The sequence below is a fragment of the Macaca fascicularis genome, chromosome 8, assembly GCF_037993035.2.
Source record: "Macaca fascicularis isolate 582-1 chromosome 8, T2T-MFA8v1.1".
Classification (NCBI taxonomy): Eukaryota; Metazoa; Chordata; class Mammalia; order Primates; family Cercopithecidae; genus Macaca; species Macaca fascicularis.
The window spans coordinates 149,953,321-149,973,423 of NC_088382.1; the positions used below are offsets into that span (position 1 = coordinate 149,953,321).

At 47.8% G+C, this 20,103-nt stretch overlaps 1 protein-coding gene across 11 annotated transcripts in view; it reads right to left on the reverse strand.

Annotated features, from left to right (window-relative positions):
- The window catches only part of TRAPPC9 (trafficking protein particle complex subunit 9), a 726,907-nt gene that overhangs the window by 617,119 nt on the left and 89,685 nt on the right, over window positions 1-20,103 (reverse strand). For all 11 annotated transcript variants that reach the window (XM_045399285.2, XM_065519669.1, XM_073999513.1 and 8 more), the window contains one exon: window positions 13,535-13,678. In XM_045399285.2, coding sequence (XP_045255220.1) covers window positions 13,535-13,678 — 144 coding nt within the window. The remainder of the gene's footprint in view (window positions 1-13,534; window positions 13,679-20,103) is intronic.

The following is a 20,103-nucleotide window of genomic DNA, read 5'->3' on the forward strand; positions in this document are numbered from 1 at the left end:
GGAGGAGAATTGTTAGTATCCCTGTCTAACCCATCTAACTAAACATGTAAGGACGGACTTGCCAAAGAGAAAACAAAACAAAAAGTTGGTTCAGGTGTTAAAATTTCAACCAAATATCAAATATGCTAGAGAGAGATGCAAAGAAAATGAACGCTTCTTCTTGATGGGGATTTATCTCCTGCTTCCTAAGAGTGGACTTGAGATTCACACCAGAAATTAAAATCTTCACCACTGAATCCACTCGGCTGAGTTGGAATGACACTTCCCAGCGCCTTGCCGCAGAGCTGAGTCGGCACCTGGTGTAAGATCTGAGGCAGAGGCAGGGGGCAGCGTCGGTCCCGGGGCCCGGGGCAGGACACACGCCCACACTGGTGGGCCGGGCAGCATCCCACCCATAGCTCCTCTGCTCCTCCAGCTCTGGGCCAGGCGTGCATGTTTAGCACGGCCGCAAAGGGCAGGCACCGGCCTCTCCTCCAGGAGCCCCCACCCTCAGAGCAGCAGGCTGGGAGGTGAGGAGACGCTGACATGGGCTCCAGGCCATCCCTCTGGGGTCCAGCTCAGCCCCACAGTTCCTGGCTTACCCTTGCTTCCCTCCTTTCACATCTGCCTTCCCTTCCCAGCCACCTGCCTGCCTGAGGCCTTTGGGATCCAGCAGCAGACACCAAAACGATGCTTCACAGGCCTGGGTAGCCAGCTCCCACAGTGCATAGCCCAGTCCCCCACAAGAAATCCTATCTATGTGTGCATATGTATAGACGTGTGCACTGACAAAGACTCTCTCCTTGACCAAACTTCAGATAAGCTCCTGTGAGTCCTCTTTCCAACGAGGCCTCATCCTTCAGCCCTGTCCTCAGCCTGCCTAGCCCAGTTTCGGCAAGAATCCTGGGAAGTCACCCTGGGCCTCCCTGTTAGGCAAGTTTAGCAAGAATCCCCTACACTTAATGTCTCTCCTCTTAGTAATTCTCCACCCACTGACCCCTCACTCTGCCCACTGGCTATAAAGCCCCACTTGGCCCTGTATTCAGAGCTGAGTTCAATCTCTCCTCTGTTGCAATAGAGTTGACTCCTACTGTAGTAGTCTTAAGTAAAATCCTCCTCACCATTTTAACAAGTGTCAGAATAATTTCTCTTTAATGGTGTACATGTATATCTCTAGAACTGTGACGAATACAGTGATTTTTACAGCTTTCTCATAATTTTCAAGGTGGTACTTCTTCCTTTTCCTTAAGTCCTCTAGTCAAAGGCTGTTTTGAAATTGTTCCAGGTTCAGTATTCAATGGGTGTCTTTTCCTTCAAAAAAACATAAACATATATCATCACCCCACCACTAGGGGCCAGGAGCACTGGGCGAAGAAGAATTTGCCATCAGCAAGTCCAGCAGCTCTAAGAAGGGTATTCACTCACATGACAACTAAACAAAATGTCAGTCAAAGGTGTCATGGCAAGTGTTTCCCCCTTTCTGAGGCGCTGGGAGGCCAGGGGTCCTGCTGCTCTGCCACTCACAGCTGACTGGATAACTGGGTGACTGTGGGCAGACCACTTCATTCACATCACAAAGCACAATGGCAGGACACCATCTGCCCCACAAAACCCCAACTAAGTTTCAGTGACAGTCAAATGAGCAGGAGGGAGGAAGCAATCAGAAGACTGGAAAAGAACTTCACATAAAAGAGATACAACAAACAAACCTGCAGAAAAAAATCCAACCTTGCAAGTCATCAAGAAAACGCAAATTAGAAAAGGACGGCAGCGTCCTGCACACACTGAATTAGCAGCCCTGCTGTGGCCGCATCCACAGTGTCTCAGCAGCAATCACAACACCCAAAAAGGCTGACCCAAGAGGCCCCCTCCTGATGAAAACTCTCTCCTGCTAAAAAAAGCCAAAGGCCTAAAGATGTTCACCACAGTGTTATCAACAGTACCAAAAACAACCTGGAAAGCGAGCAAGAAAGGGAAAAGAAGAAAAGCATGTATTATTAATGCATTCAACAATATGTGACTGCCAAAGTGTGCCTCTAGCTAGCGGTAGGGTGCGGGCTTCCTTTGGAGGTGATAAAAATGTTCTAAAACTGACTGTGGTGATAGGTGCACGTATCTGTGAACATGCCAGAAAGCTAAAGTGTACATTGTAAATGGCATCTAAAGGCATGGTCTGAGGGGAATCGCCAGACACCGGGAGCAAAGAGACAAGCGGACCCAGAACCAAGCCCTGACGCAAGTGCCCAGCACATGGGCATCAGAAGTGGGGAAGCTCCAGGAGGAGCTGGGGAAAGGAAAAAAGCACCACGTAGAGGAAGCGCTGGACTGAGAGGACACTGTCGACAGAGAGAAAAAGAGGACAGGAAATGACTCCTGCTTTGGAAACTGGTGACCTTGGCAAGGGAGAGGAGAGGGACGTCCGGCAGAGGGGGCCGAAGGAGGCGCACGAGGGAAGGGCAAGCAGGGGGGCTGAAGAGGGCACGTGAGGGACGGGCAAGCAGGGGGGCTGAAGGGGACGCGCGAGGGAAGGGCACACAAGGGGGCCGAAGGGGGCGCAAGGGAAGGGTACACAGGTGGGCCGAAGGAGGCGCGCGAGGGAAGGGCACACAGCAGGGCTGAAGAAGGTGCGTGAGGGAAGGCAGACGACCCTGGCAGAGGTTCTGCTTCAGAGCGGAAGGCTGCTTGGCTTGGCTGAGCTGAGCTGCACATTGTGGTAATTACGGCACATTTGCACACAGGGAAGCCAGTGGGGTGGGAGAAAAAGAGGCAGCAGGAGGGGGCGGGGAACACGGAGAGGACAGGAGGGCACAAGCCTCTGTGCCATGGGCTTTGCGGCCGTTCCGCAACATTCTAATGAGACACCAGGCCTGGTGAAGTCAACATCTGCCCCTTCCAGCAGTGCCCCTTAAAGCATAGCACTGCGCCAAGAATAGGGGTGGGAACTGGGGAAGGTGAAGAAGACCTGATGAGGGTAACGGGCTGCCACCATGTCCAGGTAGCCCGGCAACGGCTGCACAGAGTGTCAGGCTGCAGAAGCCACCACTGCCCAGCGATGCCTCACTCTCACTCAGCTACACGGTCAGCAGACGATTTACATCCTCTAAGTAACCAAGCCTCGCTCTGACTCAGTAATCCTTCCCTTAACTTCCTTTTCGGAAAATGTCTTTACAGTCATCTAACATAACTGGTTCCCTCTGCCACAAAGTCAAGGAGCACCTTTTGAGGGCACAGTGGGATCTGCGGCAGCCTTGGTTAGGAAGACGTCGCTTTCCAGCAAACACGCGCACTAAGGTTTAGAAGCAGAGATCTGAATTCTGCTCTGAAAACATTTTCTGAAAGAACAAACTTTGCCTTCTTTCCAAATAATTGCAGTGATTATTTTGGTCTCCTGTATTCAGCGACGTCTGCTGCCACTTCCACGCTCCATCAAGGTGACTTTGATAGAGACAAGCAGCCCATGACAAGATGAGCGACCTGCAAGTGCAATCATCAGTGCCCACCCCGGGCAAGTCCCATTAGCAAACCAGATGAGGAAGTGACATTTAGACTTCTCCTAAACGGCCACCGCAATGTGACAGGGACAGTGGCAAAGCAGTGTGCAGGTAAATATCAAAGGGAGGTTGTCCATCCATTTAACGGTATTTCTTCACACCTACTGTGTTCCAGGCCATCCCAGGACAAGGCAGATGAGGTCTGCTAGCCTCTCATGTTAAGACTGGGAAACGCAAAGCACAGGGTATGATGCAGAAGAGCCGGGGGTCAGGGCGGTCTCCCGGGGAAGACGGTACTGGAGATGAGACCTCATGGAGAAGGCACCATTCAAGATCGCCAGGAACAGGCATGTGGGGCTCTGGGGTGGAAAAGGCTTGGCACATAGGCATTAATTAAGGAAGCCAAAGGAACTGGAACCGGGAGCGGATGAGAAAGTAAGGGACAAGGTGGGAGAGAGGGCAGGGCCAGGGGCAGAATCTGCAGGCCACCGTGAGTCCTGGGTTTTATTACAGGAGCAACAAAATACAATCTGAGTTGCAGTTTAAACGGGTGTCCGGAGAATGAAGCAACGGGAGGCCGGAGTGGAGCCAGGGAGAGCGGCAGGAGGCTCCAGAGAGGAGATGATGGCAAATTAAACAGAACAAAGGCAGTCAGGGTGAGAAAGTGGAAGCAGGCTGGCTGGGCCTCTCGACGCATCCAAGGTGCATTGAGTAGAGGATGGCAGAAAAGGTGATTCCAGGGCTGGGCCAGAACAACTGCATGGGTAGTCTGGTAAAGGACAAGGAAGGAGAGGTGACAATGGACAAGAGACACAGGCCCACGCTGGTAGCTGACGGTGCTGCCATTCTCCCCGTACCCCTCCAGCTCCCCACGCTGCCTGCCCTTAGAGACAAAAACAGCCAAATCCATTTGGCCCTTCCTAGCCGTGGCACTGTGCCCATTGATTCAACCAGCCAAGGACTGAAAATATTTGGGGAAAAAAATTGCATCTGTGCTGAACGTGTATAGTTTTTTTTTTCCTTTCCCTAAACAATACAGGAGAATAATGATTTATGTAGGTAGCGTTTACATCATATGAAGTGCTACAAGTGATCTAGAGATGGCTTAGACCATACAGGAGGCTGGGTGCGGTGGCCCACAGCTGTAATCTCAACACTTCGGGAGCCCAAGGCAGGAGAATTGCTTCAGCCCAGGAGGACGAGACCAGCCTGAGCAACATGGCGAGACCTCATCTCTGCTAAAAATAAAAATAAATAAATAAACAAACTATGGGGGAGGATGTGTATAAGTTATACGCAAATACTATGCCATTTTATATCAGGGACTTGAGTATCCCTAGGTTTTAGTATCCAAGAGAGAGCCTGGAGCCAATGCCCCCCGCCAATACTCAGGGATGACTGTGCTTCCCATCACACTTACAGTGGGCTGGCAGGACCCCACAATCCGGTTCTAGCCAATGAGACAGAGAGGTCTTCTAGAGACTCTTAAAAACGTTTGTAACAGCTTTATTGAAATATAATTTGCATAGCAGTTGGCCCATTAAAGGGTGCAATTCAATGGTTTTGAGGATATACCACAGTCGTGCAACAGTCGCCACAATGTACCACTGGAATATCTTCACCGCCTCAACTCCATACACTTTAGCCATCGCCCCCACCAAGTCCCCCATTCCCCCAGTCCTAAGAAAGACTAATCCATTCTGTCCCTATAGTCTATTTTGGTCATTTCAAATCATTGGGATCATACAACGTGTGTGTGGAATTCAGAGCCTGGCTTCCTTCACTTGGCATCGCATTTTAAAGGATCAGCCATGCCACAACATGGATGAGTAGTTCACTTGTGGTGTGCTTGCACAGCCCTGTGAGTATTCTCACATACCTGAGATGGATAAATTGTATGGCATATGAGTTAGCTCTCAAAAACTGCGTTTATTTTAGTAAGGCTTTCGTTTCTTGTAGGCAAAGCATGACAGCAGCTATGGGGAGAGAGGCACTTTATAGCGACAGTTGTTTCGGAAGTTTAAGATGCTTCAACAACCTCAAGGTCTAACAGTAAGTCAGATTCGTGTTGGATACTATGAGACCTGGGATTCGATACTGCTTCCGCTGAACGAGGAACTGGCAGCCTAATCTTGATCTACGCTTTCTTTTTTTTTTTTTTTTTTGAGACGGAGTCTTGCTCTGTCACCCAGGCTGGAGTGCTGTGGCCGGATCTCAGCTCACTGCAAGCTCCGCCTCCCGGGTTCCCACCATTCTCCTGCCTCAGCCTCCCGAGTAGCTGGGACTACAGGCGCCCGCCACCTCACCCGGCTAGTTTTTTTTGTATTTTTTAGTAGAGACGGGGTTTCACCGTGTTCGCCAGGATGGTCTCGATCTCCTGACCTCGTGATCCGCCCGTCTCGGCCTTCCAAAGTGCTGGGATTACAGGCTTGAGCCACCGCGCCCGGCCGATCTACGCTTTCAATGGCGAGGTGGAAAGGCCACCTTCCCAACACCTTAGGACTGGGCTGAGCATTAAACGCAGTGGAAAGAGCACGCACTGAAGCCCCGGTTACACGGGCCGCCGTTCCCTGCCTGGAAGAACACCTCTCAGCAGCACCATCCTTTCCTTCCCCTTGCTCCTCCTCCTCTGTTTCCACCTCCCACTCACCCCTTCCCCAGGCCAGTCAGAGCAGTGCTATGGGTAATTATGTTAGTATAATACAAATTATAACAGCAGCACATCTTGGAAAAGAATCACATCCACATACGACAGCCCTTTGGGGTGATTCTGCTGTTCCCTATTTCCCTCTCCAAGTCTTCTTAAGGTAACCTTGAGCAAAAGAACCACTAACGTCTGACCAAGGAGCTGGTGTCCAGGTCCCCCAGAAAGAAAACAGTGCCATCTTATGATATTTACTAAGCACTTCTTGGCAGCAGACATTGTTAGGTACTTCAAGTGTGTCACCTCCAATCCTCAAAACAATCCCGCAGGTAGATGCCAAAACCAAGACACAGAGAGGGTTTTCAAGGAAACACCATCTACCCGGAGGCCTCCAGAAAGACACTGGACGACAGCAGAACAGGCAAACCAAATGCCTTCAGATCCCAACAAGACCAAGCCCAGGAAAGCACGTGCAACGCAAACCATCTGTACTCTAGCATGAGCACATCACACTCCCTGCCATCCTAACCTGGTCAAGTCATTCCAGCAGCAGAAATGCTGTGAAATAAGGCACATCCTTAACACAGGTTCATTCACTGGACCCCTCCCATCTCATGGGACCCCCCTTTTGTCACTCCTCAGTCTTTTCACAGTAGCATTAATATGACATATTTATAGTATGCATTTTTTCTTTTTTTCCCCTTCTTTTCGTAGGCATTGATATAGTATGCATTTTTAAACCACACTTCACTCACAGTAGCAGAGCCAACATATGGCTGAACCTTACTCGCTTACCTGGGGCTTTTGATCTCAGTCTCTGAAACAGTTTACCTAGCTAATTTTTCCCCTTGTTCCCTTTTTTAGCTATTTGATGTGAAAGCCACGAGTCTTTTCTATTTTCCACAGGAATTGGTGTCAGTAACTATAAACTCATCCTGGAACAGCCAATGCAAGGATGAACATCAGGCAGCAGGCCAGACGTGGTCCGTAGGCCACCGTTTGCCAAACACCGCTCAAAAGCCTGATCAAAGGCCACAGCAGGATCTTTAAAATCGCCAATTAGAAGAAATATCCATTTGGTAGCATAGCAGAAGGTGGGTTGAAAGAGACAGAAGACATCATTCATTCAGCCGGCATTTAAGGACCTGTAAGCTACCAGGTGCTGCTCCAGATACACATGACAGTTCGTGTCTTTGAGGAGCTTAGAGGCTTGCTGGGTGGGGAAACAGACCAGCAACTCCACAGCCCAACATGCTGGAGGCTCTGACAGAGGCAGGTTCAGGGCATGGGAAGCTGCCAGAGGGGGCACTGCAGTCATGGCCGGGATGAATTCCTGGACAATGTAACAGTAATGGAAACAGCATATACAAAGGCAGCAGAATAGCAATGCTGTTGTATTTGGAGAACTGTCAGCAATTTAGTACGGCCAAATACAGGGTGAATGTGAAAGTGGCAAAAAATGAGGCTGGAAATTACAAATATGTGCCATTCTAAACCTTTCACAAAGGAAGGAATCCCTCTGCCCTTTTAAGAGACTCCTGTGCAGTTCACAGGACCAGGTTTGCACGCACAACCCATGAGGCTTCAGAGGATGACAGCTCCATTAATCTACTGCTGGAATGCCATGGAAGCTCTGTGCCCACACACACGGGAAGCCTCAACAAAGATGCCCTGTACCACGATCAGAAAAGCAACACAGTCACGCTTCCTAAGAAGATTCCACAAATCATCAAGGTAATACTTCATCTTGTAAAAAATGACCAAAGTCTTGGGGAACTCAGAGCCTTTCTGTGTAAATACTTGCCCTCATAATGTATCTTGTAGGTTCAATCTTTAGCACATACTGGAGAGTACACATGGAGCAGAAGTCCCCAGATGATGCTGTCTTCAATGCATGTCACCAATCTAGTTTCACAGATTACAAGAAGGCTAGAAAGACCCTCCTCAGCCCTGGGGTCATGTGTTTTCCGTGCCTGGCTGCTCTTCTATTCCATACTTTATTTCAACTCAGCAAAACGTAGAAATGTTAGTTATCTGTGAATGGCACCATGAGCTCTTCAGAAAAAAAAAAGACCATCCAATAAATTATAGTATCTATCATTAAAAATAACAAACTGCCACATAGCGCTGCACAGCCTAGCTGTCCAAACAAGAAAATGGAGGCTAGGGAGGATGTCATTATTGATCGGCGGTTACAGTAATTAGAGGCTGAGGTGAGCGGAAAGAACCTTTCAGACCTCCTGACTTTTGTCCTTTTCTCAGACGACTCCAATTAGCCAAATACCATTATATAAAGGCCTTTCAAGAGACTGTTATTTGTTCAACAGTATCAAGCATCCTAAGTTCTTCTCCTTTCAAACTAAGCGTCTTTAAATCACTAATTAATATGACTTTAAATAACCATAAGACACTATCCACATTTCATGGGTAAACAAATTTCCCTGTCACCTAAAAACATACAGCCAGGACCCCATCAATCACAGTGTGCGTCCTCTTTCCAGGACAAGGGGCACCTGACACCTCTAGACGGTTATGCTGACTTTTCATCAAAAATCAAACGCAATTTACATCTAATGGAAACACAGCCCATATGGAAGCATACTGATTTCATTCTCTGTTTTCTCACCGGGAATTAACAATCCACCAAAAACAACGGATCTTAGAAATACCTCATGATCATAGCTCCTCCTCTCTTTTCCCATAAACCGCCTGATCTGAAATCTAGCTGAGTCTGGCTGCAGCTTTGTCAGTCATCCAAACTGAGATGACAAATCTCTCCTCACTCACTCTGCAAATACAATGGAGAAAACTTCCTACCGTGACTAACTCAAACTCAGATTTTCAACATATATTCTCCTCCAGTATTCCTGGTAGATCTTAAAAAGAGAAAAAGAAAGAAAAAGAAACTGTCTTCAGGATACGAGTGTGGAGAAGATACACCGAAGAGAGATCACAGCATGGGGGGGAATTAACTAAGGGCTCTGGCCATAAAAGCAATGGCCAGTCGTGACCACGTGAGGGAGACAAGGAGTCTAATGGACGAGCCACATCCAACTCAAAGCCTCCGTCCTCACTTAGGGCTGGTGAAGACCACAGGCCACGGTTAAACATGCTGTTTCAATAAGAATTCACATTTACTTATTTTACACATATATATTAAAAGAGCCTCCAACGTGACCCGTTACAAAATGTCTAATTACTCAAAAATATAGCATACAGATCACCCTTTTTGAAAGATCACATGAGGAAAAGGTACAACTATCACATGATAGGCTTAGAAGTGAACAAAGCTTAATAATATAAACAGGATAAGAAAAAAAGGAGGGGAAGGCAGAGGTTAAAGCATCACCGAGAACCCTCGCTGTATTTTCCTGTAGAGGTTTTCTTTGCCACCCGGAGAAAGACGCTGACTCTGCGTTCTGGACAGGAAGGGCAGGGGAGATAGGCAGGCACACACCCACCACCACTCCCAGGCACAAGGATGCTCATCAACAATGCATGACTGCTATTAACAAAAAAGAAACACAGCAACAGAGCAACTAACAGGAGAGCCCTATGTGCTCATCCACTCTGCTCTTCCCGGCGGCCATCTCATGGACACGCGTGCAAACATCAACCTCTGAGCACGTGGGGCTGGGAAACACAGTCTACTTCTCAGTGCTGTCATCAAAACAAGACAAGGCCTCACATGTCTGGAGTGGAGACAGTCGGGTTCATCAGCCTGACACAGAAGTGTGGAACGGGTCACTCCAATTATTGGTCCTGCATACACGCTCAGTCATCTCACCATGTCCATGGAAACCACAGGGCACCCAAAGGGGAAGATATGGCCCATGCCCTTGAGAAATACAAACTCCAACAGAAAAACACAATACAGCATACGTATACATACACATACAGTGTACACACACATATGTGTTCATTGTAAAAAGAACGTGCATTTTATTTTATTTTACTTTTTAATTTTGAGATGGAGTCTCACTCTGTCACCCAGGCTGGGGTGCAGTGGTGTGATCTCAGCTCACTGCAATCTCCACCTCCCGGGTTCAAGTGATCCTCCTGCCTCAGCCTCCCAAGTTGCTGGGATTACAGGCATGTGCCACCTCGCCCGGCTAATTTTTGTATTTTTAGTAGAGATGGGATTTCACCATGTTGGCCAGGTTGGTCTCGAACTGCTGACCTCAGGTGATCCGCTCATCTCACCCTCCCAAAGTGCTGGGATTACAGGAGTGAGCCACCATGTCTGGCCAAGAATGTGCTTTTGAAAAATGCCTGAGGACCCAAGTCAGAATCAACTTTCCCATAAGCAATCATGATGAAGGCAAGGGTTGTGACAACATCACTCACACCTTGGCAGCCATGCGCTTGGCATCTAGTCTTTGCCAGGTCCAGCTCCAGGTAGAGAGCAGGCAGAATGAGGTCTTCTCCCACGGAGGGAGACAAGCATGGACCAACTAAATATGCAACTGATGACCGAATTGTAACTGTGGTAAGTGCAGGAAGGAAGACAGCAGAGGCCCAGAGTTCCTGGCCTAGCTAAAGACTTGTGAAGGCTTTCAAGAGGAGGCCAGGCCCAAGAGGAGTCACGTGGTGAAGGCACAGGGTGTGGGGACAGGGGAGGTGCACCAGCCCTACTGTGGGAAGGAAGGTGTGTGCTGAAGAAGTTCAAGATGCAGCAGACACAGCAGGCAAAGGAGTGACACTGACGGCTCAGGCGAAGGGCTCAGGGCCATGTCACAACTCACCAGCCGTGGGAACTGTGCTTGCTGAGGTGAGGTGTGTGGGGACACTGCCACCAGGAGAGAACAAAGTCCTGGCTACAGGGGCAGATGGATGTGCCATGGGTCAGGAATGGCACCCGAGATTCTAAGCCCCTGCACAAACAGAGTCCAGGCTCTGCCTCCTTAGAGTTGCTGGATCGCGGAGAGGCTCAAGAAATCCCAGCAGAGCGGGGGAGGTGGGCAGCACTCCCAGGGGCTGGGGAGAGCAAAAATTCACTACAGCAGGTAACACCAGACCACTGCCCAAGCCACCACGGAGCCACAGCCTCCCCAGCAGGAGACATAGGTGGCACTGGGAGCTCTGCCTTGGCCTGCTGCTCCCTCCCGTCACCGAAACGCCACAGTGCAAATGGGCCATGCAGCCAGCTTCCACGGTGGCCCTGCTGGCCACCTGCTCACTCTGCAGGTACAACCAAGAAAAGCGCAGTTCAAATGCAGCCCCAAAAGCAACAGCGACCCAATACACGCAGAAAAGCTGCATGCCTGTCACAGGGGCCCCGGTCAGAGCAGAGATTCACCTGGGTCACCAGAAGTCCTCAATAGCAAACAACAGCTACTCCACACGAGGATGCAAACGGCCACAATAAGCAGTGTGTGCCTTCAGAACCTTGGCAACAAAGAACCACGGGAGTTCACAAAAGGAGAATTCCTTTCTCATAGAGATGGCCGTGGAAATCACTACAGAGAAATCAATGTTTCCTTTAAAGAATGCTAGCATTTCAACAGGTGCAGCGAGAAGAGGGGCTCTATGAGGGCTGCTTAGTGTATACTGGGTTTCTTTTTTCTTGGGCGGGGGTGGAAGGGACAGAGTTTCACTCTTGTTGCCCAGGCTGGAGTACAATGGCATAACATTGGCTCACTGCAAGCTCCGCCTCCTGGGTTCCAGTGATTCTCCTGCATCAGCCTCCTGAGTAGCTGGAATTACAGGGGCCTGCCACCACCCCTGGCTAATTTTTGTATTTTTAGTAAACACGGGGTTTCACCATGTTGGCCAGGCTGGTCTCGAACTCCTGACCTCAGGTGATCCACCCACCTGGGCCTCCCGAAGTGCTCAGATTATAGGAGTGAGCCACCGTGCCCGGCCAGAATTAGTGCATTTAAACCTCACAACTACCCTCAGAGATGCACACCCCACATTACCCTGGAGGCAGAGCCTACTCGAAGACAGACAGCGAATAACCAGGGGAAAGCAGTGGGTGGAGGGCTGGAGAGAAAGATGTCCTGCTTTCAGAAATGTGAAAAACAGAGAAGTACGAAATTTGTGAGGTGCCAGGACATGAGAGTGAGGGACTGGAGTCCCTGCCTGGACAGCAGCAGTGATGGAGCAGCACTGCAGGGGGCAGTAATGAGCCAACCAGACGGCCTGCAGGGAGGAGAGCCGGTTCCCCAGGGGAGAGTGCTGCCTTCCCAGAAGCTGTCCTCGACAGGAGAGAGCCCTTCAAGACCCTACCCTTTCCTGGGAGTGGTGAGCACCCAGGGCCTGGCACGGGGACAGGAAGTCCCGGCCCTCCCATTGCCAGAGATCTCTCCAACAGCTTCCCAGCTGCACAGGCCCTGCTGGGTCAGCAGAAGCCTTGTCTCCTTGCTGAAGAGAACCACATCACCCAGGGTAGCCTGCATCCAACTGCTGGTCAGTGAGAGAGGAGAAAGGCCCGGCCCCTCAGAACAACATGGGACACGTCTGCAGGGCACGGCAGTGCAGAGCTCCCCATGCGGCTGAGGCCGGTGTCAAAGCACTGAAGCCCAGCTTCTCCCACTGTCCAGTCTCGCCTCCGTCTCTTTCTTTCCACGGGGCTGATCCCATGAGTACCTCCCAATACGCTCTGCACACATCAGTCTCCACAGCAGAGAGCACTTCCCTGAGAACCCAGCCGGCACCACACACTGGGCCAGGGTCAGGGGTACAGGCAGGAAGGCAGGTGTGGGGCGGCTGAGCCACAAGTGCGTAGGGAAACAGGTCACGTTTCCTGCTATCCAAAGCAGAGAGCACCCAGGAGCAGCATAAGAAGAGAAGACGAAGGCCAAGAAAGGAGCCTGGGAGAAAGGCAACCTTGAAACAGGGGCAGAGACACCGCATGGCCCCATGAGAGCAAACACACGCAAACCTCATCTTCGGTTCTGGAAGGGAAGATGGAGTCACCCAGTGACTCGAAGGGGCACAAGGGACCCCTGGGTTCTGCTCATGCCCGTCTCTGATCCGGGTGTTGATTACAGTGGTGGCCACTTGGTGAGAATTCACTGAGATCACTGAGACACATTCCTACGAGTCGTGTACTCCTCTATGTAAATGTTATGCTTTGACATTTATATTTTATAAAAGGCAGGCTAAGGAAATGGGAAGCAACACAGGAGGCTGAGAAGAAGCCCGAGAGGCGGAGGGAAAAGCCGTGGAGTGTGCTGGCCGGCCAAGGAGCAGGAGGGGATGGCGTCAAGGTGGGAGGAGGTGGCACAGGGGTCCCAGAGAAGTGAGTGTGGAAGGAGGGAGCCGAGGCATGGGGCAGGGACCTTCTCACCGACGAGGAGCTGCCCAGTGTCTCCCACCCACTGAAACCCAAGCCCAGGGTTTACATGAACCAGCATCTAAAGTGCTCTCATTCACAGTCCCTTGAAAAAAAAAATTGTGGTTTGAGCTCACTCACCCTGATCCGACAAGAAGTCCAGCATGGTCTGTAGAAGGAAGGACAGGTGTCTGACGGAGAGGGCTGGGTTCCCCATCCTTCGGGAGGCGTAGACCAGTTCATGGAGCAAACGCATCTGGACCGCAGCCCAGCCTCTGTGCGTGCCTGTGATGGAAGTTACAAAACATCACAAAAGTGCTTGGAGAGGGTGCAAGAAATACAGTTAATCTAAGTTATAAAACTTGGCAATTTGAAGACAAATGCCTCAACCATCAAACTCAAAGAGCAACCAAAAATATTTCCTCTGTTTTTAATGACCCTGGAAAAGGACTTTAAAGTTGGCACGGGTTTCATACAGCAAAAACAGGTATTACATTATAGCTTCTCTCTTCTGCAAAGACAGGATTTGATTTTAAAAATTACCTGTTTTGAAATAATAAACTTAGAATAAAAGTTGATTTTCATATATCTGAGTTAGAGACATACTTTTTTTTCAATAAAATACTCATATTTGAAGGGCCTTCATTATCAACAACCAAGAACATTAAATCAAAAATATTTCTCTAAAATATGAGAAAAATGAAGAAAAGTAGATAGCTAAATTAGAAAAAAAGTTAAATTCTACAGCTGCTCACTCCAAAATAGTTTAGCATCTTTGAATTAAAGATGGAGAAATTTGGATGCACAGACAGTCGAAAAGTATCTCTTTTTTTAAGAGATGGGGTCTTTCTCTGTCATCCAGGCTGGAGTGTGGTGGTGCAATCATAGCTTACTGCAGTCTGGACCTCCTGGGTTCAAGCAATCCAATCCTCCCATTTCAGCCCCCTGAGGAGCTGGGACTACAGGTATACACCACAATGCCCAACTAATTTTATTTTATGTTTTTTTGTTTTTTTTTTTTTTCCTGTAGAGACAGGGTCTCCCCATGTTGCCCAGGCTGGTCTTGAACTCCTGGCCTAGAGCGATCCTCCCACCTTGGCCTCCCAAAGTGCTGGGATTACAGGTATGAGCCACTGCTCCCAGACAACCTGTGTTAACACACACAGCCTACCAATAGTTCTAATAACCAATCACACAGACTGGCTAATCACTGCTCCAGCTGATCCAAAACTTAAGACCATGAGAAAACACATAAAGGCTCATTCAAACTCCGACAAAACTGCCATGCACTGAAAGTCCATAATAGCTCACGACGGTTGGTTAACAAGTATTTACTGAGAACACAATACTGTGCAGGGCAGGTTCAGGAGAACGAGCAGGGAGATGAAGGGCCTGCTCTCATGGCATTGACACTCTTGTGGGAAGAGTTAGGCCTCAGCCCTGGGAAACAGCGTGCTGGTGGATGCTGGGACAAACACGAACAGTAATTGTGAGGGCTGATGGGGCTGAGTGGTGCTGCGTCAGCCAGGGTAGGTGGGCAAGGAGGTGACCTCTGGGGTGAACCCTCGATGAGAAGGGGGCCACATCAAACTGTAAAACGGAGACAGTAGTCATAGTACAAGTCAAAGTTGTGAGGTTTAAGTGCAATAACCCATTTAAAGCACTTCAGCAGTGTATTTATCATAAGTTCTCAATAAATGCTAGTTGCTACTAATATTATTATTCAATGAATATAATGTGGTTAACACACAGGCCAACCTTTGACTCTAGCTGTGACATGATTAATGATCCATCCTGTTCCACTGTTTCACTAAGAATGAGTCCTCCATTTTCTCAGATCCCTGTTGAGGTTATGCATTAAAATTACCTGCTTGTGTGTCAAAATCCCCCCATTCAGGTATGACTTTCTGTACCTGAAGACTGTGTGTTACTTACTATTGCATGCCCAGGACAGGGCCTGGCATGAGATTGGGCGCTCGGCTGATGCTGACTGGCGAGCAAGCAGAATAAGAAGGGATGCTTCCTCCCTAATGCAAATAGCAGGGGCCCTTCCTTCTATCCTAACCTTTCTCTGTTTGCCCACTGATATTTGAAGACGCTGCCCCAAGAGTTCCGCCACTCACAGCCCTTCCTGACCTCTTCTCTCAGCACCCTGCCCTGCACAGCCGACCAGTGCCTCTTCTATATTTCCACTGTATTTTGCACAAAGTTCAGCTCATAGGAGTTATCTGGCAGGTACCATAAGGCATCTGTAATCTCATGTTTTTGTTTCTCTCATCGATCCTTAATTTCCTTGGGAGACAGGTTTGGTCTTATCCATTTGAGTGTCCTTAATGCCTGGCAGGGTGCCTGATAACACAGTTGGTACTTAACATGCATGTAGATCAAGATGCAAAGCTGATGAAAGGAAACCCTCCCATGTTGTGGACATGCATACAGCTATGAAGGAGAACAGTGATGTGGTTTCTGGGATCTGCTATAAAATACTTCAACAAAAAATAAATAAAGTAAAAATAAAGCCAGTGTGGTCAAATCTTGATAATGATTTAATCTGGGCAATGGACTCACTATTCTATTCTATCCTCTCTAATTTGTATATATTTAAAGTATTTCTTCATAACTTCTCATTGAAATCCTTGGAGCTGACCCTACACACACTTAAAAAAATAAAAATAAAAAAAACCCACTACTTTATATCTCTGTAGTTGATCTTCATGACATCTTTTGGAATGTAAAATGGTAGTACTTCTCATACAACTGCAGGAAAGGAGAGAAAGACGAGTCCCTGCAATATTCCATATTGTCAAAAGAAGCCAAGACCAAATGCCAAAATGAAGAAGAGATTTTTTTAAAGATTATGAAGCTGAAATCAATGTCATGACTAACCTAGCCATGAATTCAGAAAGACCCAATTTAACTAATCTCAACACTACCATATCTAGAAGGTTTTCTCACATAGGAATTGGGCAAATATCACTTTGCTGATTCTTTTAAAAATAGATAATGATCCAGTTCCTACCACGGGCGATTATGAGTAAGACCGAGTATAAATGTTCTTAACAGTAAATAGTGTACAAGCCATAATTTCTACGTGGCTCAAAGTGCTCTCCCTATAAAATGTGAATTATTTTTCTGAAAACAGATTTGTAGCATATGACCCAGTGATAAAATTTTCAATACTCTTGTAATCAAAAAGTTCACCAATTTGGAGGTTTATTATATATATGAACTATTGCCTTTTAGCAAATCCATCTGCCTTAGCAGTCTCTTTCTTTCATAAGAGTTCCTGGGCAAAATTTAATCCCTTGTCCAGGAAAAGGCTTGAGCAAAAGGCATGATCAAAAATCTTCATAGACAGCAGCACAAATAAGATTTAAATGATACTAAGCGGCCCCTTAAGCCAGCAAATACACACAGCACGCATCAGTGTTCCTACCTCGACTGTCTATAACCAGTTAGTGCAAATGTTCATTTCAAGAAAAAGACAGAATACATTTTAGGACCTGAGAATACAGACAATTTGCCTTTTATTCACAGATACAGGGTGTTAGTAGATTTCCATTAAATTCTCTGGGAGCTATTTAAAGCAGTCCAGAGCCACACTGGAGATGGGGTTTAAAGTGACTTTTGTGTTTTGTTAAACACACAGTCAGCTGACATTTATCATTTTTACATTATTTAATCTCAGCCAGTCACCTTCTTTCTCTAGCCTCTTTCACAAAATAATGGCAAATGTCTCCTCCTGACACAGATATTTGTTTTTTTTTTTTTGAGACAGAGCTTCACTCTCGTTGCCCAGGCTGGAGTGCAATGCCACGATCTCGGTTCACCACAACTTCTGCCTCCTGGGTTCAAGTAATTCTCCTGCCTCAGCCTCCCGAGTAGCTGGGATTACAGGTGTGTACCACCATGCCCAGCTAGTAGAGACGGGGTTTCACCATATTAGCCAGACTTGTCTTGAACTCCTGACCTCAGGTGACCCGCCTGCCTCAGCCTCCCAAAATGCTGGGATTACAGGCGTCAGCCACTGCTCCCAGCCCCAAACGTTTTTCAGATGTACTTACAAATCATGAGAAGTGTTATAAGGAAGAACAAGAGAATTCAATGAAAAGAGAAAAATAACAGCGTTCGATGAAAGAGAAAAATAAAACAGTTCCACTTAAGACTGAAAGGACCACTGAGGACCTCTCTGAAGAAATGGCATCCAGCTGTGACCTGAGGATGACTGGGAGTGAGGCAGGAAGAATAGGGAAGAGCATCCCGAAGGAGGCAAGAGGCATCAGAAGAGCTCAGACTGATGCAGTCTTAAATGTTATAGATAACTGGCCCCAGGACAAGAAAAAAGGAGAATGAAGGCGACTCCTAAGACAACCTGCATAGAGCTCAGGAGGCTTGCTTTTACCCTGAAGCCAGCCTGGAGTTATATTCAAAGGATGCAAAAAAAAAAAAAAGGAACTGAAAAGCAATTTAAATCTTGCCTGAAGTCTCTCAAAAGCACAGCAAATGGGGATTCCATTCACAAGTGCACATCGAAATCTATTAAAACACACTTTCTCATCACTCTACAAAGCAGTAGTGTGATTGCTTTAAAAACTCTTTCTTCTTCCTAAACATTACTCCTTCCCAATCAAATTTCTCCAGAATCCAGCCTAAATGAGCTTAGACACCCAACTCTCCCCTGCTGAGACTCTGGAATCTAATCTCTCCTCCTCCACCAGTAACTCTTAGCTTTTTTTTTTTTTTTTTTTTTTTTTGAGATGGAGTCTCGCTCTGTCACCCCGGCTCGAGTGCAGTGGTACATTCTCGGCTCACTGCAACCCCTCCACCTCCCAGGTTCAAGCGATTCTCCTGCCTCAGCCTCCTGAGTAGCCAGGATTACAGGCATGAGCCACTACACCTGGCTAATTTGTGTTTTTTTAGTACAGACAGGGTTTCATTGTGTTGGCCAGGCTAGTCTCGAACTCCTGACCTCAAGTGATCCACCCATCTCAACCTCCCAAAGTGCTGGGATTACAGGCATGAGCCACCACACCTGGCCACTCTTAGCCTTTTAAAATGTAAATCCTACAAGTTTTAGGGCTTGTCCAGTTATTTTGTCCAAAATTAACTGTGTTGCTAGGGCAGGCCCCTCCCTGGCCCTCATCCACAACCAAAGGCCAGGGAAGGCTGCCCTAGCAACACACACTTCTTCTGGGGGAGCCGGGGAGGGACGGGCCTTGCAAACCCCGTTCACGCTGGCCTCAGGGGATGCTACGGGAAGCACACTAGACCTGACCAAAGATCTCATTCGACTAACAGCCACTAACATTTGCTGAGCACCATCCGAAGCACCTGCCAAGGACTGACCAATTCAATCCTTACAACCTCCACCAGTAAACTAGTGTAAACCAGTGCCTCGCTTACGGATGAGAAAGTGGGCACACAGGACTCAGGGACACGGCCAGCATCCCACAGCTGGTCAGTAATGGCATCCTGCGTTCTCACCAGCTGTGCGACCTCAGGAGTAACACTGCACCCTGCCTGCCCTGGGCCCTCACATGGCACGTGGAACGTGCGGTCTCCACTCACCAGGCTGTAAGAAACGAGGTTACGCATGTGAAACCATTTACCACGAGGCCACAGCTAGCCTTGGCGTGGATTAGAAAGAGACGCCCCGTAGGCAAACGCAGCCTGCAGGCACCAGGCTTAGCAAGGCATGCCCGGAAAGTCCCTGTGGGAGGCAACAGCGCCCCTTCGTCTGAGTGCACCCCCAGCTGTGAGCCACAGATGGCTGGCAAGCACGGCCCAGCACCCCACACAGGCCACAACTGCACGGCGACCCTGCCCAGCACAGCAGCTGCTCCAGGTATGTCACCTAAAATACCGAGAAACAGCGAAGAAAATGTGAACAATCACCTTTTCCGAACAATCAATTTTATGTAACATCTAATAAGGACAGTTTATTTCAACTTTTAAGTTCAGGGGTACAAGTGAAGGTTTGTTACACTGGTAAACTTGTGTCCTAGGGGTTTATTGTACAGATTAGTTTGTGACCCAGGTATTAAGCCTAGTATCCATTAGTTGTTTGTCCTGATCCTTTCCCTCCTTCTACCCTCCACCCTCCAAAAGGCCCCAGTGTATGTTATTGCCCTCTATGTGTCCATGTGTTCTCATCATTTAGCTCCCACTTATAAGTGAGAACATGGGGTATTCGGTTTTCTGTTCCTACATTAGTTTGGTATGAATAATGGCCTCCAGTTCCATCCATGTCCCTGCAAAGAACATGACCTCATTCTTTTTATGGCTGTGTAGTATTCCATGGTGTACATTAGCACATTTTCTTTATCCAGTCTATCACTGATGGGCATTTAGGTTAATACCATGTCTTTGCTATTGTAAATAGTCCTGCAATAAATGTATGCATGCATGTGTCTTTATAATAGAATGATTTAAAGAAATATAAATCATTCTATTATAAAATTGTTTTAATAAATAAAAATATCCCTAATTTCGAATTACTATAAAGCCATAGTACTCAAGATAGTGTGGTACTGGTGAAAGAACAGACAAATAGGTCAATGGAGCAGAAGAGATAACCCAGAAATAGAACCTCAAGTATAGTCAACTGGTCTTTTTCCAAAGCAGCAAAGACAATCAATGGAGCAAAGATAGTCTTTTCAATAAATGGTGCTGAAATAACTGGACATCCACAAGCAAAAAAAATAACGCTA